The sequence below is a fragment of the Lingula anatina genome, chromosome 5 (genome assembly GCF_051362555.1).
Source record: "Lingula anatina isolate TDL-2025a chromosome 5, LinAna3.0, whole genome shotgun sequence".
In the NCBI taxonomy this organism is placed as follows: Eukaryota; Metazoa; Brachiopoda; class Lingulata; order Lingulida; family Lingulidae; genus Lingula; species Lingula anatina.
Window position 1 is genome coordinate 16,790,902 of NC_141771.1, and position 26,972 is coordinate 16,817,873.

The 26,972-nt window shown below is 38.4% G+C and overlaps 2 protein-coding genes across 3 annotated transcripts in view; both read right to left on the reverse strand.

Annotated features, from left to right (window-relative positions):
• Positions 1-590: 590 nt before the first annotated feature.
• Positions 591-14,135, reverse strand: LOC106176932 (uncharacterized). Of its 2 annotated transcripts, none has more exons than XM_087013162.1 (7): positions 13,857-14,135; positions 10,158-10,219; positions 3,881-4,048; positions 3,089-3,229; positions 2,663-2,776; positions 2,192-2,348; positions 591-1,679 (listed from the first exon to the last, which is right to left on the reverse strand). In XM_087013162.1, the coding sequence occupies exons 1-7, from the start codon at positions 13,927-13,929 to the stop codon at positions 1,258-1,260; spliced, it is 1,137 nt and encodes a 378-aa protein (XP_086869288.1). In that variant the 5' UTR covers positions 13,930-14,135; the 3' UTR covers positions 591-1,257. The 2 variants fall into 2 exon arrangements, with proteins under 2 accessions (XP_086869288.1, XP_013414974.2); XM_013559520.2 differs by lacking the exon at positions 13,857-14,135 and adding an exon at positions 10,685-10,821.
• Positions 14,136-14,903: 768 nt separating this feature from the next.
• Positions 14,904-26,972, reverse strand: part of LOC106163191 (polycystin-1-like protein 1) — a 128,799-nt gene continuing 116,730 nt past the window's right edge. Inside the window, exons 39-57 of the mRNA XM_087013793.1 lie at positions 26,418-26,501; positions 25,927-26,131; positions 25,405-25,624; positions 24,974-25,080; positions 24,328-24,507; positions 23,948-24,067; positions 23,547-23,778; positions 22,968-23,326; positions 22,155-22,313; positions 21,686-21,915; positions 21,105-21,464; positions 20,648-20,882; positions 20,070-20,312; positions 19,629-19,763; positions 18,938-19,327; positions 18,213-18,374; positions 17,718-17,866; positions 17,151-17,347; positions 14,904-16,814 (exon numbers count right to left, since the gene is read on the reverse strand). Of these exons, the coding sequence (XP_086869919.1) occupies positions 16,183-16,814; positions 17,151-17,347; positions 17,718-17,866; positions 18,213-18,374; positions 18,938-19,327; positions 19,629-19,763; positions 20,070-20,312; positions 20,648-20,882; positions 21,105-21,464; positions 21,686-21,915; positions 22,155-22,313; positions 22,968-23,326; positions 23,547-23,778; positions 23,948-24,067; positions 24,328-24,507; positions 24,974-25,080; positions 25,405-25,624; positions 25,927-26,131; positions 26,418-26,501 (4,399 nt within the window). The 3' untranslated portion in view covers positions 14,904-16,182. The remainder of the gene's footprint in view (positions 16,815-17,150; positions 17,348-17,717; positions 17,867-18,212; positions 18,375-18,937; positions 19,328-19,628; positions 19,764-20,069; positions 20,313-20,647; positions 20,883-21,104; positions 21,465-21,685; positions 21,916-22,154; positions 22,314-22,967; positions 23,327-23,546; positions 23,779-23,947; positions 24,068-24,327; positions 24,508-24,973; positions 25,081-25,404; positions 25,625-25,926; positions 26,132-26,417; positions 26,502-26,972) is intronic.

Consider the following 26,972-nt stretch of genomic DNA (forward strand, 5'->3'; position numbering starts at 1 on the left):
GTTTTACATATATAGCAAAAGTAGAATAGAGGCTTTTCACCTGGATAGCCTCACTCCCTGAAAAAGATATCCTGATAGACATCGAAATATCGGAGGTAAAACCTATCTCAATATTAGCCGTTGACTGAAGAAAAAAAAACACATCACTCTAGATGAAAATAAGCTGATGATAACTATGATATAAGGTGGATTATGCAAAAAAATAATAAAATAAATAAATAAAAAATAAACGCCGTGGCGATTACTGATACAATGTACATGTAGCTCTTACACGTGGCTCAGGTGGGCAAAAGGAAAACGCCGTCCAGTGATTTGTAGGAGGAGTTGGGGGTCGGATGTTAATTGTACTTACCAGCTCTGCTTGCTTGCGCTTACAACATGTTTGGAAGTACTTATTTTAAACGCTGTGGTTATTGCTGCTCATTCAAGATGGCGAAGTGTTCGTTCTGGCTATTCCACAGCTGGCCTTTTCGGTGGCCAACGTCACGTGACTATAACCACGGGATAAGAGGACTTGGTTAATTAGCTCTTCCGACAATTACGCGGTCGGCTCAAGAGCCCTCTTCCTCCCAATAAATTTATTACACAAATATAATAACAATATTTTATTCAAAATACAAATTGGCTTGCATCTCTCGTCAGTCGGAATTGTTAACGATTACTTTTTAGAGAAATCAGTTTTTATAAATGAAGAGACATGATGACTTGCAAGCGTTTGAGAATACAGCTCCTGTGTACCAGAGTTTATAATATTTCATAGAACGTTGCGCTTTGTGCCTCAATATGGCATCAGTGCTACAAATGACGTCATTTTATACAAGACGTCTTGATGTCCACATACTAACTGCTTATCGTCGTGTTTGTTTCTTTGGTCCATATTGTCATTACTGTGAGCAACAGCACCGACGTCATTCAATAAAAAGATGAAGCAGAAATTATTATATTTGAAGTCTAAATGTGTTCTGCAGAGTGATGTAAGGTAATTTTAATTTTTTTATATGAGAAGGCAAACAAGCTTTTTTACGACTATAATGCTGCATTCACAACCAAAGTTGATCCACGGACTAACTGATACGTGTATCAATATGGCTGACCCATTTGTCATCTTGCCTCGTTATCACAGCAGGAAATCTATTTACTGTCTGTTAGGGGGTGATGCAGATAACTTTCAAGTATAACTTTCACGGATCTATTAGTCCCCGGCTCAAATGGTTGTAAATTTGGCCAATTACTTTAGATACTTGAGTGTATCCCGTCTCAAGTACAAATCTCTTCGCACTCCTCCACTGTGATGCAGTCTTTCACGTCGTGGAAATCGTACAACGCGCACGGCAGCTCGACGGCTTGGCGTTTTCCTCTTACCACATACGGACGTCTATATACCGGCACAAGTACCTTTCTGCCGATCCCTCTATCTTGCCTACCGGCACCCCTTCCTCTCCCACGACCCTGACCTTGGCCTTGCCTGCGACCTCCACCTAGAACACGACCTCCACCTTGCCTGCGACCTTGACCCCGACCTCCAGGTCTGCCGCCATTTCTTCTGCGGTTCCCAACTATTTGATTGAGTGGCACGGTTCTCTTGCAGTATTTTTCCGTCCTGATGCTGCAAGTTTCTTTCCTCTTGCAGGCACTTTGTGTAAAGCAGCCCTCAGCCATACGGCGCTGACGGTGGGCAACTGGAAGTGAACGTTATGGGAAATATTTAAGGGCAATGTCGTACCAAGAAGTTATAACAGACCATGGAATGTGATTCAAATATGGGCTTTGACTCGTGTGGAGTTATCTTAAGTGTTGGAATTCAAAATGCCTTTGAAGAACCCCAAAAAAACCAGGAGAGAAGAAACAGACTCGGCTTATATTTTTAATGACAGTGACATACTGTGCAAAAACCTCGTTCTTTTTTATCATCTATTCACATTAGAAAAAAAACATCAGTACTGAAATATTGCAGTGCTCTCTCCAGGGGTGCGTTCACGATGCAACCATAGTATTAGGTAGTTCGAACTATCTCCCTAGGGACTCTCTTGCTGAATTCAATCAGATTAACAGACTAACACGCCTCCTCTTGTTTCCATCGCACTCGTGTAATCACCAGCTTTTCTGTATTCTACTCAAAACTTCAGCGAGAGTACTTATTACCTAGTCCGATAGTTTCGTGTGAACATTCCTTATATTAAAAAAAACGTACCTAAGCTATCGACTCCATCCCCTGGAACCTTTTCTAATGTTCGCACTTCATAATCCCCGCAAAACTCTGAAATAGCGGAGCTGAGATTGCCCTGGTTTTCTGATCTTTTTCCAACTCTGAAATACTCCTGGTTGGTTTGTGTAACGTAATCGATCTTCTGTTGAAATGAAAAAAAAAAAAAAAAACAGGGCATGACATTATTGGAAAAAGCAGAGCAAAACATATTGTATTGATGACAATGACTTGGACCGATTTTATATTTAAGATAAATTGCGTGTACATTATTTTCTTTCTCTCAAAACGTGGGACACCTCAGTCTGAGTCCTTCGGCAAGGTGTGGTCAACTTGAAAAAAAATGGATCTCTTAACTAGCTCCTAGAGTAAGCCTTCAACACTTAAAACAGTTTCACTTTTATCAAGTGAAATAAATTGACCCACATTTTAAATATAAGATTAAAAAACACCACATACATCTGCACTCTCGCTAATTTTTTCCGCTTCCCGCAAGGTTGACTCGTCCATGCTCAGCGCCATGTCTCGCAAAAGGCATTTGTTCTCGTTAGCAAAACGAACCACCGTCTTCCTCTACAAATTGGAAATTTAAAAAAAAATGAAAAACCAGGCATACCTTTTTCAGGGGGCTTCATCATCAAAAAGCCCATTAACGTGCGAATATACTGTAGATGACTTTCCGCGATCGTCGAAATTCCTGTGCGTTAACTTTATATATATAGAAACATTTTAAAACTTAACCTAAGTCAAGGAAAGAAAAAAGTGTTTTGCTTTTATTTATATTATCGTTAAAAATTATGTAAAGTTGAATGTGGATGTTAAGATGACAAAAATTCTTTTATGAACAAGTATAACACTTCACACGCTTCATTTCGCTCCACCTACCGCTTTAAAGTCATGGAGAATGAACGCCTCCGTTCTCTCGTCAGTTCCTAGAGTATGAATGGCTTCCCAGCCGTCCACTAAATTGATCTGAATATCTTGTTTCTCCTCCATTCCTTGCCCTTTATATCTTAGCGTACATTTCTGAAATTAAGAACAGCGAAAACATAGCACATAATAGAACGACAGATATCTCGTATGCGGTTTAGTGTTCGTTTCAGTGAGAGCAGCGAAAGTGAGGGTTGATTTTTTAACGAAGTTTCAGAGATAGAATCACTAATTATTCAACTTTGATCAAAATTGATTGAAATTTTCATATCCTTTCCCATCGAGCTAATTATTCCTCAATATGCCCTACAGAAACATAAACTCCTGCTTTTGCCTGAGACAAATACATGAAAAACCATGCCCCATACTCTGCGTCTGTCTAAGTCAAAAATATATTGTACCCAAATTGAGAACTATCGGATCTGAAAAACATTCATAACTTGGACACCGAATGCTTTTAAAAAAACTGGGGTAACTTATACTGTGTTTTAAATTAATCTTAATTTTCATGTGTTTTTTAATATCCTCATAGTACAAAATGCGTATTTCATCTTAATAATTTTATTTAACAATTTTATTAATTCAATTTTACTTTCATTCAGTGAACATTCCTATTTATCGTATTGTACATGTGTTTTAGTTGCCAGTGAAATGTTCTATTCATATTACTGTACAATCCAACTATTTTAGTTGCAAACAACATTATTATTATTATTATTATTATTATTATTATTATTACCTACCTACCTTCACATTTGCCGCGTGGAGCCAGTCCCGGGCAGGCGTGGTTAGGGAAACCGTTAGCAGAACGCCCCCTAGCACTGCCAGAAGGAGGAACGCTGTGACGGCTACACACAGGAACTTGTAGGACGACGCCTTCCTGGTCGTGGCGGCGGAAGTCGTTTCTGCAGATGGCTATAAAGAAAAAAAAGATACACATAATTATAAGTAATTGGTTGTGTATGAGGGTGTCTTCCTAATGAATCTTTCGTTCTAGATCGTTCTAGATCGATCGTAGATCGATCCAACTCCGAGGGGATGTTCTCTCACTGAATGAAATCAGGGCTCCGTATCTCGAAAGGTTCGCTATGTTGCGCACGTGCGCAAGTGTCTCGATTCCATAACCGATTCTTTCGAGATACGGGTCCATGGAATCGAGACGCTTTCGCACGTGCGCAAGTGTCTCGTTTCCATAACTTCAGATTAGTGTTAAAGCAATAATAACTCTTCCTTTGAGATTCAAAATTCCGCAAAAAAATACATTGTAAACAACGCCTGGAAATATATTCTATTATATTTTACCACTAAAACGACTGTTTTTGTAGTAAAACTAAAATCTGTGCTTGTCACTTGGGCTTTCGATGCCTTTCTTCGCGGTCGACAAGTGCATCCGTTGCCAATGACGTTTAGGTGTCACGCGGATTCTCGCGTTCATTCGATACCAAAATAACATGGCGGGAAACCCTCAGACGAGTTTTTGTACAGTGCGTCGGATAACGAAAAGCCCAGAATTGCACACATTGTAGATATAAATGCATTTTGAGCAAAAAGACGAATATATCTTATGAATCTTATAATATTGTTATATAGTGTTGTGTTGTCTGCTTTTCCCGCGGTTTTAAGTAGGTCACCAGAAACTATCGCTCGATACGAGAGGGCTCCGTCAGTTAAAATCTCTTAAGAGATTTTAACAAAAAACCGTACGTTTAGGAAAAAAAACCTGGATTAGCTTTGAATGCAGGAATGGGGTCGGTGACCATTGGTAAGTACGGGAAAATTGCCGTTTTTTCCAGGAAAATCGTATTTTTGGCCAAAACAAGGAGTTATTATGACTCTAATGTCAACTTTGATAAAAGAATATTAAAAGGCCCACAGGTGCGTTTTTTTTTCTTTTTGTGTGTGTGTGTGTGTGTGTGTGTGTGTGTGTGTGTGTGTGTCACGAATGCGTGTGTGGTGCCATATTGCAACGAGAGCCCATATCGAGAGTTAAAAATATTAATTATCATTCCATAATTCGGGATCACTTAAGCAAGTAACATAAACCTATTCATATAGTACACAGCAGTGTAAATGCCATCTTTATCTAAACGGTACGTAAAAAATTCCAGACCTAAAACGATGTCAGTGAGTTGAATAAATCGGAGAGGAATTGCGTCATTTTAATTCAAGACACGATTGAAGGTTTTATTATTGCCGCGTCTCAGGCTAATTTCTCACATAGAGAGAAAAGTTTGACACTAGAAATATTTTCCAATCGGATCATAGCTGAAAACAAGTATACTTCACTACAATTGTACAATTTTGAATGCTCATTTTACGGCAACAAACAAGATTGCCTTTAGGGCATTTTGAATTCGTCTATGAACAAACATATCAAATTCTCACATAGCTTCCAAATTGACAGAAAAAATTGTATTTACACTTAATCTCTATAAGTTTATTGTCTCATCCACCCGAAGGATTGACTCACGTTATCGCGAACTACCTGCCAAAATGACACAAAAAGTCATCGACAACTGCGATATGCTCGCTACCTGTACGGGAGGTCACGTCATTCGAACGCACGTGGTTTCGCGAAGAGCTCGCGTTAAGCCGATTATCCTTTGATCTTGCTCAGCGTTTCTCTTATTATGTCCAAGTTTGAACTCACGAGCCGTGACTGACACATCAGTAAGGCTTTGCTGGCGCATTGTGTGTGACATAATATGTACCAGATACAACATGAGTCGTCCACTGTATGCTACATAACAAGAAATATAGGCACAACCGAGATAAAATTTGTTTTGTATGTTGCATGCAGTGGCTGACGAGTATATTACAGGCATAAATAACAGCCTATATGCGAATTTTAAGTGTAATTATCCTGATGTCCGAAGCGCTAGCCGTGGTATTAAACCTTATTTAACCAATAACGATATAGCCGTACGCTCGTTTTGCTGATGGCATTGAAGATACAGAGAAGACACCTGCACTGAGAAGATCACTGACAAGATGAAGCCCACCTTTGTCTGGTTACGAAGATTTCGTTGCCGAAATCAGTGTTGTTGGACAAGTATAGTTCTATTTATCTCTGTACTTTACGTAAGTATCCTTACATGGGAAAAGCCACAGACCAACCTTGACAAAGAAACCGTGGCTGCTGCTCTTGATGCGTCTGTTCCAAGTGTAGGACGCAAAATTCAAAATGGCGACAAAAAGGCGGTAAAACCCACGCCGAACGCTAAAATTTCGCCCAAATCTTCACGTGGTCCGGAAATGAACAGCGAGTTCGACATCCCAGCTATGAGTTTGAAAAACGCTGACCAGCAAACAAAAATGAAAGTGCTCGAACAGGTCGCTAATGAAACGAACATCAAACGCAGCCTACTTGAAAAGTACGGGTCGGGATGCCAAGTCATGCTTTTTCTTGACCACAGCGATACGTTTGAGAACCCAGGCAGCATTGCGTGCTACGTGGAGAACACCCTGACCGACTGCAACGATCCAGGCTTCGGGTCGGCAGTGTTGTACTCGGTGGAGGTCCTGACGTCTTGCCTTGTACTGGGAGCCTCGCCGGTGGTCCAGTGGTACAACTGCGATTTCTGCGGTGCGGAGTCCAAGCAGCCGACAAATCATTTCTTATCCTTCTTTCAAGATCTTGAAACGAAGACCGAAACTGAAGCAGAGCACAAACTTTGCATTGCATCGGGTATTCCAGAAGCTGGACCATACGGTGAAGGCGATTTGGTGGATCTAAGTTTTGACACCAAAGCGAGAAACTTTGCCTTTCGTGACTATCAACCTGATGAAAAGATTACTAATAGTACAAGGCTCTTGGCGCATTATGTACTGACTAAATATTTTAAACCAGTGGAACATATCAGGAATTATGTTGAGGATACATACAATAAAAAGATGAAAGGGTATTTGAACATTGGAATCCACGTTAGAGCCACAGACAGCTGGAAAGAAGTGAAAAGGGTGACTTCGCTAGAACATTGGATTTTTGAGACTAAAAAGGTCATCAAGGCAGTGTTAAGGTCAGATGATGTAATTCTTCAAATATTTAAAAGAAAGGGTTTGAACGAGAAACTCTATCCTGTCAGTGACGAGTCTATAAGGATATTTTTGGCCACTGACAATGCAGAGACAATTCTACGTTTTAAGAAGGAGTTTGGCCGTCTGGTGTTTTGGAATAATGTCGACAAGGTGGCAAGCTTTGATGCAGATGGCCGCCTTTGGTACAAGGACAATCGCATTGCAGTTGCCAATGCTAGGGTGGTCCTTCAGGACGTTCTTATGTTAGCCAAGTGTGATCTGCTTTTACACGGAGAATCCAGCATATCCGCTCTGGCTCACTATCTTAACCTCGATTTGGTGAGTTATTATATTAAGGCAGAAGAACCCGGGGTTTGGTTGCCAACAGCGACGCCGCCTGAGACGCGTGCCCAACTGAAAGCTGAGGTAGAAAAGATGTTAAACTCTGCTCGAAATCGCATATCCAAATTTAGAGTGAACAATATCACAACTGTCATGGACGGCTGTGAGCTGAACAGGATGCCTAAAGTGTATAACTGGATAGATACTGCGATTTGCTTTGGTAGACATCGTTTTAAATCCCAATGCTTGAATACACGAAATCTCACCTTGTCTACTCTAGATGAGGTCATAAAATTAAGTCGAAAACCACTGGTTTAGCGTGTGTATGATGCATATCATCCGCTTTCCGTTAAAAAAACAAAGAAACTGTATCAACATATACTAACATGTATACAGTGCATTCTAACTTGATCTTGACTGAACGATTAATTTCTATATCTCAAAAAGCGCGGTTTTCGCAATTATTCTGAAATCCATGTTTGCCATCATGCCACGTGGACCTCTTTAGATGGCTATAGGGATTATTGGGACCTTTGTGGGGTTTTCCTTGCCCAGTGCGTTCGGGCACCAGTCAAGGTTATGGCCCCCTTTGCAACCCCACAAATGAAATTTGTGCAAAATTGTTGGTAAATAATAACTTTTGCTGACTCGTCGCATCATAATTTTTAGGATGATGAATCTTATTGAATATTTGATATATAATTTTTATCCCTAAGGCCATAACATTTAATACAGGCAACAATTTGCTGCATTGTTATTATTGTTAAAACGATTAGGATAGAGGAATTATATAATAAAAGCGGCCTTGTTTGGCCAAATCACAAACAATCAATATTCCTTGTTGCCTTCTTTTTTGCTATGAATGAGACTATAAAAGTTTGTGGTACACTGAGATGGAGGAGACATAAAGGAAAGTTTGGCGTAGTCAAACGACATTTTATGGCGACAACAATCTCCAGAGCTTAGTTACGCACATGTGTGTGCCCTAGAGGGGTAATCTCCATTGAGGCACATGTTGCTAAATAAATGGACTAACTTTGAATGTCGGAATAGATTCGTATCCAACGTGATTATTTATTTAAAAGATAAATTCTAAAAAAAAAAAAAAAACCTTAAATTTACCTTATTCATCGAGCGCCATACATAGACGATACAGTGTGGACCGATGTCCACTAACAAGTCTAACATATAAAAACGCTGAAGTTTTTTTTTTTTTTTTTTTTTTTTTTTGTACTATCTTCCACAAGTTCTCCATGAATGCGCTTTCTGCTGTTTTGTTAAAAAAAAAAATTAAATTGGCCGCTTCGACCCCATAACTACGACCCAACCTCTTACGCAATAACTAGGTCACCAGCCTCTCAAGGCGAAGGGTTTGAATCGGTACATAGTATATCGCTTGAGTACACCACTCGCTGTGAAAAAGAAGTCAATAATTTGATGTGGGTTGGGGGAGGGGTAAAGTAGGTCGGGTTGGAGAGGGGGTGGTTGGGTCCACTTCTACACTGGTGCGTGTGTTTTACTTTGTAAACGGTCTTGCTGTAAAGTCTTCCAAAAAAAAAAAAAAAAAACCCAAGTATTTTTAAACTATTTGGTACATGTACTTGTTAGGCCCTAGACCCATTTCCAGAGATTAGATCGATCTACTTTAGATCGACCTAACTCCCTGGGGGTTCACGCTAAATAGCTGTCAGCCGAGCGGACACGAAAGTTAATTACCCCCCTTACAGCTTGTAGTAGGTGGGACGGACATTTAAGCCGGATTATCTGACAGTAATCTAGTGAGACTCCCCGCGGGGATAGATCGATCTAAAAGCTCTGGGAATACAGCCCTACAGGTATATCTGTAATAATCATAGTGCAAAATGCTTTTTTCAGTCCATTTCAGGTCATGCTGAACTCCTATATATATTATGCAAATTTATTATTCTAGTAATAGTGCTTGATGAGGGTTTTGCATGCCTGCCCTTTTCCTATTTGTAGATATGATGATCACTTACACGGCACTCTATCATAATCGCTCAAGTTGGAGACGTATCTCAATAGTTTTTTCTTCATATTTATTCTTAATGGGATCCTGAATTGGATTCTGCTACAAAATGACTCAATATTAATGGATTTCTTAGTGTTCTTAACAATTTCTATGGCTTACCACTCATCAACAACCTATTTCCATTGTTGAAACTTATTTTATGTCTAACGGTAGGGAGCTTGATTGTAGTGAGGCTATATATATATATATATATATATATATATATATATATATATATATATATATATGGCTGTACATCAATTTACACACTCCAAAATATACATTTTAAGTCCGCTTCTGCAATTGACTTGAGCAAAGAAGAACATGCAGCAAATCACTTTTTCTTTCTCTGTACCGTTATATGTAAATATACAGGGGCAAATTTCTGCCGCAAAATACTGCACTAAAATTATTTTTGATTGCATTTTTGATGCACTTTTTTACTGTTGTCCAGTATTAAGACCTCCATTTACATATGCTTCCTGGTGTAAAGAAAAATTTGATATCTCTTTTTCTGATTAGCCTGGTTTTTTTCTGGTGAAATAAAAATGTTTTACGCATAGCTGTGTCCTATCATCTTAAACAATTAAAGCTTCATTATATTTTCACGCAATGAAATTATTTGACTTTTCTTACCTTTTTCGAGTCTGTAATTGTTGAAATATTTGCTATATAATGCTTGTCTGGCGCCATGATTCCTACAAATACAGATTAAATTATTTAAAAATTGATGCAAATTTGGTGTTTTATCAGGTGTTTGTTTTTTGTAATAAAATGATGGTCGTACACCTTTAAACATTACAATTTTCCACAAATTCCCTCCAAATGAACACGTTGAGAAATATTTAACCACTCAATAAAAAGCCATAATAGTTATAACATAGATAATGGTGTATTGCACTGAAATGTTTGATCTATCTGAAGACATTGCTCAATATTATTAAATTGCAAAATCACAAATAGTCAAAACAGTTCAGCTCGAATGGGATAAAGCCACAATGATAAAACTTAAATATATATTACTAACGTGAAAGTTGGGTTATGATGAGGAGGAAAAAACGAAAAGAATATCTGACATGAGATTAATTCAATGCTAGAAGTAGAACAAATATTGGAATTCATTTTAATTAAATGACAATTGATTTTAAACGTTTAATCCAAACCTTAAGGCCGAGTCGTGTCTCTCTTTGGTCCTCTTGAGTGCTAATCCCGCGTCCCGACCGCTGGGTCTCTTTATGCACGTCTCTCGTGTATATAAGACCCAATTCAACGCGGAAATATACAGTGATCAGCGAATCAGCAACAGTAAACGCTTGCGGTCGTGACAAAATGAAATTATTACGGCCAGAACAATGGTTGATTAATGAGTAAAAGAAGAAAAAGAGACAGAGCACGGTTAGAACGCCTTCATAAACGTACCTTGTCATATTAGCGAGAACTGTTATGCACTTGGATCTTGTCAAACAGGTTGATCACGATAAGTATGATAGGCTTTTTGACATTTTTTTTGTCCCAACAACTAATATCCATAAAAGTAAAAGAAACAAAAATACTTAGATGGATAGATAGTATATGACGAAGATTATTAGAATAAGATAATGATTACAATTACGGCAAAAATGAGTGCTAGAAATCACATTAAAGGATGACGGTCTCCACTTTTATCCAGTCAGCTTTTGCTTCAAGTATTTTAATACTTATTAAAATAATACTAAATAATATTAAAAATTTAATACTTATTAAAATAATAATCAAAATAATAATTAAAAATAATAATCATTGTGCTAATTGTTTAATGTATTTACTTTTCTCTCTCTCCCTCTCTCTTCGTATAAGTCATAGCCCACGCAATTGTATTTCCACAGTGATTCACGCTACAAGAAAAAAATTATATTTACATTGTTTGAACTCATTTTTGTTTATTTCCTTATTTGCTGTTTCAACAACAGTAGTTACTCTGCTGACTCACGGTGTGATTTTGACTAGTGACTGGTCCAATGATTGTTATTGATTAATTCGACCAAAATTGATAACATTTTGTTCCTCGTGGTCCGGTGAAGGTGTGTCAGGTAATTTTAAGCCCCCTTTACACTGGACGGCGGTCTTTCTGCGTCCCGTAGTACGGCCCTATTTGAGAGAAAAAAAAAAAAATAATACTTTACGTGCCGACAAGTGGCCGATCAGTCAGCATTCTTTCTGCAACCAAAGCTTTGCTTTTGTCTCATTACTACGACCACAGGGATGCCAGTTACATGGTCGCACAAAGGACGCAGAAATGCCGCCGTCCCTGTCAACATCAATCACCGGTAATTGAACATGAGTGAGAGTGAAACACATTTAAAGGCTTAACAACTGTTCATTTTGGCAAAAAAAAAAGGGATTTTCCGGGGGTAAACGAGGATTTTCCCATACTAACATTGGATACGAATCTATTCCGACATTTAAATTCATTCCATCTTATTTATTTATTTATTTATTTATTTATTTATTTGCAATAATCTCCAAATAGATTATTACGGAAGTATGGCCATCTGTGGAGGTCCACGTGGCATGATGGCAAACATGGATACCAGAATAATTGCGATAACCGCTTTTTGAAATATAGAAATTAATTGTACAGTCAAGATCACGTAGGAATGAAATAGGACTTCGTGGCATTGCACACATGTTAGCATATATTGATACAGTTTGTTTTTTTTTTTTAACGGACGGCGGATGATATGCATAAGCACGCTAAAACAGTGGTTTTCGACTTAACTTAATGACCTCATTTAGAGTAGACAAGGTGAGATTTCGTGTGTTCAAGCATTGGGATTTAAAACGATGTCTACCAAAGCAAATCGCAGTATCTATCCAGTTATACTCATTGAGCGACCTGTTCAGCTCACAGCCGTCCATGACAGTTGTGATATTGTTCACTATTAATTTGGACATGCGCTCCCGAGCAGAGTTTAACATCTTTTCTATCTCAGCTTTCAGTTGGGCACGAGTCTCAGGCGGCGTCGCTGTTGGCAACCAAACCCCGGGTTCCTCTGCCTTAATATAATAACTCACCAAATCGAGGTTAAAATAGTGAGCCAGAGCGGATATGCTGGATTCTCCGTGTAGAAGCAGATCGCACTTGGCTAACATAAGAACGTCCTGAAGGACCACCCTCGCATTGGCAATTGCTAGTCGATTGCTCTCGTACCAAAGGCGGCCTTCTGCATCAAAGCTTGTCACCTTGTCGACATTATTCCAAAACACCTGACGGCCAAACTCCTTCTTAAAACGTAGAATTGCTTCTGTATTGTCTGTGGCCAAAAATATCCTTATAGACTCGTCACTGACAGGATAGAGTTTCTCGTTCAAACCTTTCCTTTTCAATATTTGAAGAATCATATCATCTGACCTTAACACTGCCTTGATGACCTTTTTAGTCTCAGAAATCCAATGTTCTAGTGAAGTAACCCTTTTCACTTCTTTCCAACTATCTGTGGCTCTAACGTGGATTCCAATGTTCAAGTACCCTTTCATTTTTTCATTGTATGCATCCTCAACATAATTCCTGATATGTTCCACTGGTTTGAAATATTTAGTCAGTACATAATGCGCCAAGAGCCTTGTACTATTAGTAATCTTTTCATCAGGTTGATAGTCACGAAAGGCAAAGTTTCTCGCTTTGATGTCAAAACTTAGATCCACCAACTCGGCTTCACCGTATGGTCTAACTCTTGAAATACCCGATGCAATGCAAAGTTTGTGCTCTGCTTCAGTTTCGGTCTTCGTTTCAAGATCTTGAAAGAAGGATAAGAAATGATTTGTCGGCTGCTTGGACTCCGCGCCGCAGAAATCGCAGTTGTACCACTGGACCACCGGCGAAGCCCCCAGTACAAGGCAAGACGTCAGGACCTCCACCGAGTACAGCACTGCCGACCCGAAGCCTGGATCGTCGCAGTCGGTCAGGGTGTTCTCCACGTAGCACGCGACACTGCCTGGGTTCTCAAACGTATCGCTGTGGTCAAGAAAAAGCATGACTTGGCATCCCGACCCGTACTTTTCAAGTAGGCTGCGTTTGATGTTCGTTTCATTAGCGACCTGTTCGAGGACTTTCATTTTTGTTTGCTGGTCAGCGTATTTCAAACGCATAGCTGGGATGTCGAACTCGCTATTCATTTCCGGATCACATGTAGATTCGGGTGAAATTTTAGCGTTCGGCGTGGGTTTTACCGCCATTTTGTCGCCATTTTGAATTGTTTGTCCTACACCTGAAACAGACGCATCAATAGCAGCAGCCACGGTTTCTTTGTCAAGGTTGGTCTGAACCTGTGGCTTTTCCCATGTAAGGATACTTACGTATATTACAGAGATAAGCAGAACTATACTTGTCCAACAACACTGATTTCGGCGACAAAATCTTCTTAGCCATACAAAGATGGCCTTCATCTTGTCAGTAATGGCAGGTGTCTTCTCTCTAGTATCGTCAAAGCCCTCAGTGAAACGAGCGTACGGTTATATCGTTATTGGTTAAATAAGGTTCAATACCACGGCTAGCGTTTTTAACAATAGGATAATGACACTTGAATTTCGCATATAGGCTTGCCTGTAATTTACCCGTCAGCCACTGTAGGCGACATACAAGAACAAATTATATCTTGGCTGTGTCTACATTTCTTGACTGTAGCATACAGTGAAGGACTTATGTTGTAATTGGTACTTGTTATGTCACACACAATGCGCCAGCAAAGCCTTACTGAAGTGTCAGTCACGGCTCGTGAGTTCAAATAAAATAGTTAAGTTGTCGCCTTGAGCGGTTCATAAAAACCATAAAGTTTATTACGGTAAACACATATTGCGATTTTATTACATTCGTTGAAAATACTCATACGTTTTTGAAATCGACTGGCGATAAGTAGAATGCAAAAGCTGATGATTATAAGAGCACGTTGGAAACTATAGGAGGCGTGTCATTCAGTTAAGCTGACTGCACTCAGCGAGAGTGCCAGCAGAGTTGGGTCGATCCACGTAGACCGATGGCGCGTTTGGGGTAAAAAAAAAATTGTTTCTTCTTCAACAGCAAGTCCAATACGTCATGTTTATTGAAAGTGAAAATGGGTTCCAACTCGTATTATATCATACCCTTGCCCCTATATACAATTATAACACCGAAAAAAGAAAGGAGCATTTGAACTTTGCAATATTTGTCAATGCCAGTACTTTGAAACATCCAAAGATACTTGTTTCAGTGAGATGAATGAATGAAAAAATATTCACCTCATTGAAGCTGCAAGACTTTTTCATTCCCATAGCAAATAAAGTAATTAATTAATTAAATCTAAAGGTGCCCCTTAATATTCCCTACTTGTCACCCACATGAGTACAGTATAGCAAATCACAACTCGATTTTTTTAAACAGTGAAAATTTTATTATTATTATTGCATCGAATAAAATACAAAAATATTTACTTTGTAAGTCGTTAAAATTGAACTGCTTAAAGGAAGAACTGCTTGGGGCAGATCTCAGTCATGCATGGAGCTGGTGTGTGTGCGTGAACATGCACGTGTGCGCATGCATGCGTGTATAGCACACATGTAAATGGAACTGGAAGACTCTACATTACATATAACATTTTGATTGTCTTATTCATAACGGCAAATTGCATTGGCAGTGAAGGTGAAGCCGTATTATATACTGCTACAAAAGTTCTGGTTAGACTAATTTTTGGCCTGATTAGCATGAAGTAATCCTCACTTAATACACCATGTGGTGTGAGACAATAAGCAATAAGAATTTGTCAGTTAAGATCGTGATTTCATTAAAAAAAACCTACTCCCTTTGATTTTAAACTACCGGTATGTAGGTTAAATAAACTGATATGTATACTATCTTTGATTACCGACTCAGACAGTACAAAAACCTACCTAAATTGTTTCTAAATTATGAATTTCTTAGGTGATTATAACATCGTAATGTAGCAAACTTGATCCATGACCTTCACCCTGTTTGGGTTGAAAAAAAAAATGCAATTATTCACTGCATTATAGAACGTGTATATTTTGCACATGGTCAGAGACAAAACCCTTACATTCATATGTTAACAGGCTTCAAACACATTATTTTGATTATGCGATCATTGGCTTGATCATATATGGATTCACAGCAAATATTTACTGAATGAACACTTTCACTGACATTGAGCAACTCAATAAAGCTCCATTTTGATATATAATAAAAACAAAAAGGGAAAAAAAGTGTTGCACAAAAATCTTTAAGAGTATTTTGTCTTGGGACCTTCTTCAGTGTGACCAAAATAGCATATAAAAGTTAGAATATTCAAAATATTTCAGCTGGAATGCTCTACAATGATTGACACGCTATAATACTACAAAACCAAGAAAATATTTTAAAAAATTCTTTGGTATTAGAAAAATGTTCAACTTAAAAGGGTAAATTCCTCATAATCCACAGCATTAATACTACTTTTCGAACAATCTTACTTGCATTGATAATGACAATTTTAATAACATTTATGATACATATACAAATCAGGATTTTTTTACATGAACTTTACAGGCAAGAAATAAGAGACAGACTGAACTATTGCCATCACATTTTCAATGGAACTGCATCTGGGTAAATGAGTTCCAGTCAATATAAATATCTTCTATAACACACAAACGATTATGACCAACACTGCTTGCTTGTCCCTGGTTGTGGGTCAAGGTCATTAAGGGCAGGGTCATCAAGGTCACTGTCGGCAGAATACGCCTCATTGTCAAATGCAAAGGATTCCAACTCAAGTGCGGAGGGAATGTGCTGTTTTCCCTTCCCACGGCCGCGAGACTTTGTTTTCCTCAGCCGTGCCTCCTGTTTTTTCGGTAATTTTTTCCCTTTCCCATCATCGTCTGAATCTGTACTTGAATCCAAGCAAGCATACCCTGAACCAGGTTCTTTTGCAGACAACAGTGCACGGTTCTTCGCTCCCGTAGCGTATGTCTTTGGTCTAGCTCCTTCTCCGGAGTTTTCGGACATCTGAGATGACTGAGATTTGGCCTGACTCGAAGCCTTGCTCTCCGTGTCACTGAATCCCTGTTCGGGGCTGGGGCTTGCCTTACAACTCCCTTTCCCCGTGTACCTGCTACTGCTTCCACTACTGTCAATCCTTTGCTTTTTCTCCTTAGTCATTTCTGACTCATAGTCACCCTGTTGTTCTAATTTGGTATTTTGAGATCGCACACTGGACGGGCTGTCGGTGTGGGCTGACCGACTGGACCCGTAGTCCAGATCCACATGTTGTGGACTGTGTAGAGCACCTGTAAGATTAGAGAAGACAAAATGAGATCTTTTTACATAGGTTACAAGGTTGGAGTAGAAGCACTGGGATTTTTTTTTTTTTTTTTTTTTTTTTTTTGTGGGCATCACTTTGCTGAATTATTTGTTGATGGGACCAGAATCATGGATGAATCAAGGACGCAGAACATATGAGGCATTTCCAGGTGGGTTTTGAATCCTCCCCCCTCCAATCTATTTGGAAAATAAATGGTTATCTTGTTATTATACATTAACCTTATTTACAGATTCATAAAATTATCATTATTATTATTATAACAAGACATTCACGTCTAAATGCACAGTTTTCCCACACTTGCCTATTTGGGGTGGACTAGGAAAGGTAGCTCTGTTTAGGTGGGGTATGCCATCAGAGGGAGAAGTGCTGCCACTGAGAGCGCCCTCTTGTGTGGGAAATGAGTTGCCATGGCTACCACTGCTGTAGCCTTCGGAGTGCATGTTGCTTTCCTGGCGTTGCATTTGAAGCTGTCTGAATATCTCCATTTCCAGTTCAGATCTACAAAAAGAAAAAAATTTAAAGAAAAGATCAGGTATTGAACAATCGTCTTCAAATTGTCTTTGAAGAGGCATTGTGAATACACACACAAAATGGAATAAGAATCAAATCAGTACAACAGATATTACAAGTATAAATCCTTTTTGTTAATTACACAGGCAGAAATGAAAAACGCTGCTAAAAACAGTTAAGTCGGAGAAAACCAAGATTGTACACTAATGCACTGTTGGTTGTAATGGACTGAACTGTTTGATGCTTCTCTTGCAAAGCTTCCTTTCCAGAAGTGAAAAAAAAAAAAGATACACAAAGAATTTTGGTGCTACTACTGAATCAATTTTGTTCACTAATTAAGCAAATGACAACAGCTCACCTCAGTCTAGTTTCTTCTTCATTAGACATGGTCCTCAAGGCCCCTATATTACTCAGCTGTATCAGTTGTGCCAGGTGCGGCTCATGCGTGTACAGGTTCTCCTCGATTTTCTGAATACGCTGTTCAAATCTCTCCTCATTGAAGTGGATCTGTCATAAATATATACACATAAATTTATAACAGTTCATAATTGTAATTTAAAATGGTAGCATTTTATTATTGATCTTTTTCAACCTAAATTCTGCTTCAAAAACATTCAGAGGTTATAAAATTGCTTTGTCAGAGCTGTGTCCGAATTTATATTATTTCTTGAATGGAACACAAGTGAGCTCTTTACCTTATCTAATGATTAAATGCATACCATTTTTCTTTCCTTTGTAACAAGATAAATGTGTATGATTCAACACCCCCCCCCCCCAAAAAAAAATATATATATATAAATAAATAATATAAAATAATAATAGCAACAATAATGACAAAAGACCAAATATTCACCTCAGAACTTCCACTAGATATCCCATCATCCCCAAACCCAAATGTCCGGTCTTGGTCAGCAAATTCTGCAGGATACTTGTCAGGCAGGACATCACCTGCCAGAGAACTCATCTTGAACAGCAGCTCATCAACTTGGTACTCTATCTCTGCTATGGTGAATTCCTGGTGGAAAAGCAAAGGAAGAAAGGTTTAAAATTTGAAAGGTTGCAATTTTAATTGGGGTGTGGGGTGGGGGTCATACACATATACATCAAACTGCTTCTCTGGAATTAAGTGTATGTGTTTTTTATTACAGGTATATGTTGATGAAGTTACTTTAAAACGACCAGTTTATTTTATCTACAAATTTTTTATATTAAATTCTTTAATTTAAATAAAAGTACTACTGGAAAACATTGCTATATGTAGCATCATTGACCAGACTCCTAGGGGCCATTCATTCCTTCAACACAGTAAGAGACCATTCAGAACAAGTTGATCTGCGGACTAAATATGGCCCTGACTAATTCCATGATGGCCTCCCTGCCTACCCGTCGTTGCAGGGGCCTTGCAATTATGCCTTAGAGATGAGATTTAATCCATTTAATGGCACATGTGGAGGCAGGGAGACTATCAGGGGATTAAGCGGTACTGCTTTGAAGTTCAGTCGCCATATTTAGTCAGCGGATCAGTTAGTCCCCGGATCATCTGTTCTGAATGTTCTGTTCTCTAATTTTTCCACTTACTGCTGGTAACATCTCTTCTCCTTCCTCCTCCTCTCTGTCTCCATCCCTCACTCCAGTACAGGCCAAAATCTTCTCCCAAAAGAACCCGAACCACTCTGCAGGCGACAATGCGATAATCTCATCTTGGTGGTATGCACGATAATGCACTGTCAAAATTGCGATGACGTACGCAGTGAGCATGCCCAAGGCAAATATCATGAAGCTGATGAGAAATATGGCGGCCAAGGTAGAAGTGGGGCCGTCGAGTGGCTCTTTGAGGTCGTAACTGCCAGTCATGAGTGCGCTGACGGAGAAGATACCTCGCCATAAACTGCTGAATTGGTAGCTGATGGTGTTGAAGAGAGCCACGCCTGTACTGCTGTATGCCATCACCCATATCACAAATGCCAGCTGTAAAATCAACAGGGAACAATTTAAAAAATGTTCCAAGACCTTGTATATTTTTTTCACCCATGGACTATATCCTTACAAATACAGAAATTTAAATTCTTTAAACTCAAGCCTTTACAAGATTTGGAATTTATATATTAGAGTTTTAACACAACACAGTGTTGTTCACTTTACTGACACAGCTAAATGTTTGGTCAATTTAAATGACTAAAATTCCATTTTTTCCGCATCCTGTCCATATAAAAACAAATTAAACTGCCTGTGAAGCAAACAAGCCCCAAATAATTCAAATCATCCTTACAAAGAAGGTGAGGAGGTCCCAGCGAGCTCTCTTGTAAACGTTGCCAATTTTGGCATAGAGCCGGCTGTATCTCAACAGTCTTAGAAACTGGGTCAACACCAGGAACAGCATCAGCCCCACCAATGTCCTCAATACCTGAAAAAAATTTTTTTGAATTATTCAAATTATTCAGGTAATAATTTTTAAAAGTTAACAACTGAAAGGAAGCATACATTTATGAAGGAATGGTTTCAATTAATCTGTATCATTATTTAGCCTAAAAAATTATAAAGAAAAGACCAAAAAAAGCTGAGAATATTATCAAATGTTATAGAAAAATTGTAGTCTACATTTTATTATAGACAAAAAGAGTTTATAAAAACTCTTAAATAACTCCAATTAAAAATTCACTATCAACACTTTCTGCTGTAGAGCCCCTCTGTGTTAGCATAGACAAATTACCTCGTCCCAGAATGCCACAAATGTCAGATCAACAAACTCCTCATGGTACGTGGAACGCAGAATCTCCACTGTCCCTTGTACCAGAACAAACCGATACACGTAGCAGACAAAGTATGCCAGGAATAACAAGGTCAAGGCCACCTCCACCATATTCCATGGATGGCAGAAAAACTGTTTGCCCAGGCGGATGGCATGACTCAGCACCTTTTGGGCTCTATACAGCATCACTATTATGAACAGCAGCTGAAAATAAAGAGGAAGAACACATGTTTAGGAACACCCAGTCATCTAAGATGCCATGTTACTTTAAGAAAAATCCCATTTCTCCACTTTGCCAGTATACCAGGAACAAGTAAACTTAAAGGATTACTCATTCAAAGTACATTATTAATTTATTTTATTTCGCTTTCAATGTGTAAGATATTAAACTTATGTAAATCATTTTTACCAAAATCATCATTCCTCTTCGTCCTGTGTGGGACATAAGGCCACAGTCACTTCTTTCCATTTTTGGCCCTAATTTTTACCAAAATAACCAACATAAATGACAATTTAATTTTCAAAGAACACCTCCTTACCTCACAAGCCAGGTGAAGATTGTCGTACACAGTGACATACTTATACAGGTGGGTGGAGATCACCTGGACACTGGGCGTTGCCTGACCAGTGGGCGGGAACTCGCAAATGACCTTGACAGAGCTGAAAAAACTTGTCGGTGCGTGGAAGGTGGTGAATTCCAAAATGAGGGCGCGGGTCTGGCGAGAGGTCCAGCCTGCAGTTTGGAGTTCTGTGAGTTGGGAGTAAGCTCCAGCTCTGAAAGTAATGTGGATTTTCATTACACATTGAATTTGTGAGAAAGGGAGAAATAAATAAGTGAAATATGGTTTTATGTTATACTAAAGAAATCTTTTTATGCTACACAAGTTCTAAAATTAGATGACCTAAAGAAATAAAATATTTAAGAGAATTATGACACCGTCTTTCTTAAACTGCATATTCAAAATCCCATATCATTTCCCCCCAAAAATCACCTACCTGGTTTTGTTAAGCCTCACTATAAATCCATTCCCATCATACCATGCATGCTGTCCCATAATGCCGCTGTACTGGAGAGAGGAATATCCAAAGGTCACATTTTGCCCAAAGTCTGAAGTTTGTTTAGACGATCCCGAATAATCATGACGGCAAGTTTTGGAGATGTTGTAAGAGGCCTCACAGCTCACCTCGTTCACTCTCAGTTGACGTAAGATAGCGTAGCCGATGATATAACTGTTTCCTGGCAATGCCAAGAACTGGTTGGAGCTGGTTCCATACAGACTGTCCAACATGTCCGTTTTACTCCACTGCCACCAATCGCTAAGATGCTTCACTTTCTCCAGAGGGTGCGTGAAGCTGCTGTTAAAGAAGAGAGATGATTCATTAATACATTTAAATAATACATTATTTAATCTTAAAGTTATTAAAGGAGAATTTAAACCAATGCTCCATCAGCTTCCTTTCACTTGTTCATAAGTTAATGTCTGAAGTAAAGTTCAAAAGGTAAGAAACAAAGAGAACTGTGAGAACGATTTCACAAACTCAAGCAAAACTCTCAAATCTGATTACCGCAAACGTACCTTAGAAATGTTGTCTCCAGAGCTTTATTCAACTGATAAGAAGTGGACGAGAACTTCCCAAATGCCATGAATATCAGAAGCAGGAAGACTAAGGCAAATGACAGAATATCCCACAAGATGGCGTATGCTTTCTTCTCTTTCATGTTGCGTCGCCTTGCCTTAATCAGTTCTTTCTCTTGAGGTGGACGTGCAAATCTCAGGTAGCGGGAGCGTTGCCTGGCTGCAATACCCTGGTGACAAAATAAATTTTCTTTCAATATCAAACTTTGTTTCGGATTTCTGTACAAAATTAGCTGTTGGTTATTAATTTTTCTATCATCAAAATGTTCAATGGATGACACTTTCATCTGTTACAATAAAATTTTCAAGCCTCTTTTCTATTTTGTTAAAGAAATAATTGACCAATTTTTTTCTAAAAAATATATATATATTCATTAATCAATATAAGATATTATCAAACAGTACAAACCTTGGCCAGTTCGTCATCCTCATTGCGACATCCAAATGACAGGGCCATGTTGCCTGCCCCCACCAGTTTCACATCCTCACAGTATTCTATGTCCTCCACATTCAAGATGGACGCCTCATTTCGATACTTGCAAGCTGTGATCAGCACAGCCAATAGGATCTGGAAGATTAAGTTTCAAGGTAAGGATGAAAAGATTAAGTTTGGGTCTTATGTGGTCATCCTATCATCCACCAAGAATAACATATCTGGCACGCATTTGGTCATCTTCTGACAGATATAATTTATTCAAATTTTATTCTGATAATTTGAAGTCAAAATTCCAAACAGCATTAACTTACTACAATTAGGTTTTCTTTAAACGTATGAAAAGACACTGCTGCTGAATAAAAAAATAACATTTTAAAAAACAAAGATATGTATACTTAAAACAAATTAGGTTTCTCTTTCATTTAAGCATATAGAAGACACTTAATATCATGAAAGGTATCTAAAAATGTATAAAGGCCCACGCGGACTCTTGCTGAATGCAATCAAATAGATTAACAAGCCTCCTCCTGGCACTAAGTTGAGTACAGAAAAGCTGGTGATGTTAATATGGTTGCATTCAGCGACAGTCCCAGCGGAGTTGGATTCGATCTATGTAGAACAACAGTTTTGTTGGGAAAGGGCCCAAAGAAGATAATTTAATGTGTCTATTAGTCTAAAGCTTTTTAGTCGGTCGCCATATTTGGCCCGCGGACTAGTAAGTCTGCTGTTCTGAATGCAGCCTAAAGTCGGATGTAGCTCGTCTTGAACCCTGCCTCCAATACCTACCACAACAGGCTGTGTGAAGAACACACTGGTCATCAGGCTGAAGTAAAAAGACTGAAGCCACATCACGCTCTTGACGTGCCCGAAGTTTAATCCATACATCACAGTGATGGCTCCACACCCACTGGCGATGACCAAACACAGGGTCCACACGATGTACCTGAAACACAGTGGACATAGGCAGTTCTGGGGGCCTCTGGTGTGGTCCTCGATGAGAACGACATCTGTTGGGGCAAGGACCTTGGCACCGTTGTCCGAGTGGTCACTCCTTGTGTCTTGGTCACTGGTGTCAGACAAAACGGCAGCAGTGCGGTCCTGGCTCAAGCAGTCTTCAAATCCACTAGAGGCTTCTGTCTCGTAACCTGCAGAAATATTCAATCATATGAAATTCTACAGAAAGATGAAAGATGTTGTTCACGATGAAATTTTCACCATCAACTCAAAATTCTTGCAAAATTTGTAAAAGGGTGTCACCTTTAAAACCTCTATTTCAATGACACACAGGCTATTATTATTATTATCATTATTCATTAATTCATTCATATTTTTTGCTGATTATGATGAACTTTGATTACTCCATACCTTTCTTCGGCTTGACACTCTCAGAGCTGGACATGGACTGCTGATAGCGCTTCTCCCATGTTTTCTGAGCCCACTCCTGTAGGCTTTGCCAGTGGATCAGTGATTGGTCGATTAAAGAATGAGTCATGATGGGAAGGACAGTAGGTGTCTCGGAGCTTCTCTCCGACTGCTCGTCGTCATTTTTCACTAGGCTTTTGTATCTTTCTTCCGTGGAGTGTTTGGATTTCTTCAGCTGAAACAGAAAACATGATTTTTTTTAAATATGTACACAAACTCTTCCATGACTCAAATATGAAATACATAACAAAAACAAACTTGAAATGAACTGAAAATTAAAACTGATTTATGAAAAAATTGATTTTTCATAATAGTGATGTTTACATATACTGATGTCTTCTTACCTCACTTCTTCTGTACAAGAAGGCCAGAAGAACGTACAGTGGTCCCACAATTGCACTGCAGATGGCGCCAACAGCAATGGCTTTCCAAGACAAGTCCAGAAGGCCAAACTCTCCTCGATACTTTAAAAATAGCAGGTTATCATCAATAATACTTACATCATATATTATACTCAAAGTATTATGCAATGCATTCAATTTATTATTGGTCAATTCATTGGGATGTTTTCTAATTTTTTATTTTCTTCATACCTCTATTTATTTTATACAAAACAAATCTGCAAAGCAGTACAGGTTAAAAAAAATTGTTCATTAAATGTTAAGACTGGATAAATTACACTGGCGTCCATATCTTTTTTATTCCCCATGGTACCGCTTCCTACCTCTAAATGCGGTTCTTTCCAATGGAACCACAAGCAGTCCAGGCACATGTAGGCCATCAGCATGGTGAAACAGCATGTCAGGCGCTCTGGGCGACTGAAACGACTGTACGCGGGCCGCGTGATGATGGAGCTCCAGATGTGGTAGTCACAGAAATACTGCCAGCCCTTGGTCCAGAACACCTGTGAATATGATTTTATTTCTATATTTTATTTTGGCTTTTACATTAGAATTAAATAAGCACACAATACAAGATACACAAAGGCACTTAACTGAAATACTCCTAACATGCACTTCTATTTGTAAGTGTTACCATGATTTTAAATATCAACTTTAGTTTTAAACTTATAATCAGCATTATTAAATGCTATAATTTTCATTATTATTCAAGCTTAAGTTTTCATCATTATTATTATTATTATTATTATTATTATTATTATTATTATTATTATTATTATATTCTTTTTTCCACAGGTAATTTCATTATTATTGTTCTTATCATTTAAAGCCACTAAATTTCAGCTACACATAACATGATAAAAAGAAAGCCATATTTATAAACCATCTTTGGCCTTAGACTTAAAACAACTATCAGATTGGCTTTTAAAACATGGGGAGAATGCACAACAAACAAAAAAAGATTCTTACCCTCTGAAAACCTGGCTTTCCTTCCAATGCAGGAATCTCGCGCTCAATTCTGCCATCATCTTCTTCAACAGCAAACCACCTTTCACAAATGAAATAGTACTTCTGACCTGCAAAGGAGGGGAGCAACAAAAATTATAATCAATTGTAAAATTTTAAGTATTCGAAAAAATGTTACTTTACACTCAAACAAAGTCTTCCAGGGATTAAAACAAAACATTTTCATTTTAACTAATGCTGATAAATTTAAAACAAAACAATGTGGCTCCATCGTTCACATTATTTTTAAAAGTCAGAAGATCTGTTCCTATAAACAACAAAAATTTCACGTTTTTATAAAAAGTTAAATTATCAAAAAAAAAAAAAAAAAAAAAAAAATCCATTATCTGATGATGCAGAATTCCTAAAATAAAATCCTTGTCACCAATCCTTACCCGTGTTGAGATCCTTCACGATGACTGTACTGAGGTACCAGCTGGGAGACCGCCCGGCGTTGTTATGCCACAGTTGTACCTTCCACAGTTTACCCAGCCCCTCAGGGAGTGTTGCCAGGAACGTGTGGCGGGAATTGGGCTTAAACATCTCCTTCTTGCCCTGACAGACCAGTTCTCTGGTCTCTGAGATGCCTTCCATGCCGTGGAGGATGATGCTAACCTGTTCACATAAGAAAGGTTATAGGACTTAATGTTTTTTTGCACAGGGTATGTAGCAAAATGCCCTGAAATTTGGGAACACCTTGCTTTTCATAAGATTTAATTATATCCAAAGGAAAATGAATGGGTCAGATAAAAGCAGGCAAAGGTGTTTAGGAAAAAACTTCCTTTTTTTTACTGAGATTATTCAAACCAAATGACCAGTTTTTGCTCTTTTCGTAAAATTCTACTTTACTTTGTGCACATTTTCTTAACAATATCAATTTCAAATCCTTCAATCATTTCTAAATCATTTTCAATTACCTTGGCTGTTGTTCCAGCTCCTTTCAAACTCCCAGTTTCAATCATGATTTCATAGCGCTGTTTGTCAGTTGGAGAGTTGTCCTCCAGGCAGATGACTTCTCTTCTCTCGCAGCCAGTGTCAAATCGACAGCATAGGATGAGCAACATAATGTAGATGATAACCACACAGCCTACAAACATAGGTGGTACATAGTTTGGACTCTCCCTGAAAGAGGAAAAAAAAGTAACAGATGAAAATCTGTTCAAGTACAATTGATTAATCGTTATAAAATTATCAATGCAAAACTCTAAAGTTTCCAATTATTTTTTGGGGAAAAATTATTCAGAAAGTTTTTATTCATTTTATGTGCCATTTTATTATTATTATTATTATTATTATTATTATTATTATTACGGTTCCTTTACCCAAATCACACCGATCTGCTTTTCCACTTCAAAATCAGCCAGGAAGTATTTAAAACAAAATCTCCAGACAATGTAATGTTACTCACACAAAGAACGTGTCCACTTTGACCACAGTGAGATCACTGGACACTGGGGAGAAGTGACCAGCAAATGACGTCAGATGGTTACAACTGGAATGGAACAGTGGTATTTATATACATTGAAGATCTTAAACATGTATAAAATATACATATATCTTAAACAAGATGTATCTTGACAACAGGACAGGGAAAAGGAGGAAAAAATAAAATTCTTTGTACTGGAAATAATTATTGTGTTATGGCTTAATAATGTACTATTAATTCAAAGTCAAAATTCTAGAATTTACTGAGAATTGTATAAACACTGAAGGTCTTAAACAAATACATAGCTTCATCTTGACTACAATACACTATAAGATGTCTTATAGGACCTTGCAGAATTTTGAGTCAATTTCAAATAGAACGCACCATTATAGGACCCTATGTGAAACTTTCATTCAGGTGCAGACCCGTAACCAGCAATTTCAAAAGGGGGGGGGGGGGGGTTCTTTTTCTGAAAAAGTGGACCTTTTCCCATAAAAACTTCATGTACCTAGATCAAATTTTACCCAGAGTGGACCT

What these genes read in the sequence shown, in the direction of transcription:
- LOC106176932 (XM_087013162.1), bottom strand. Translation starts at nt 13,929, where the DNA reads ATGGCTAAGAAGATTTTGTCGCCGAAATCAGTGTTGTTGGACAAGTAT. An exon ending in TGCTTATCTCTGTAATATAC is followed by an intron (nt 10,220 to 13,856) that starts GTAAGTATCCTT and finishes CTGTATTTGTAG; the next exon opens with GAATCATGGCGCCAGACAAG. An exon ending in CAATTACAGACTCGAAAAAG is followed by an intron (nt 4,049 to 10,157) that starts GTAAGAAAAGTC and finishes TTTTCTTTATAG; the next exon opens with CCATCTGCAGAAACGACTTC.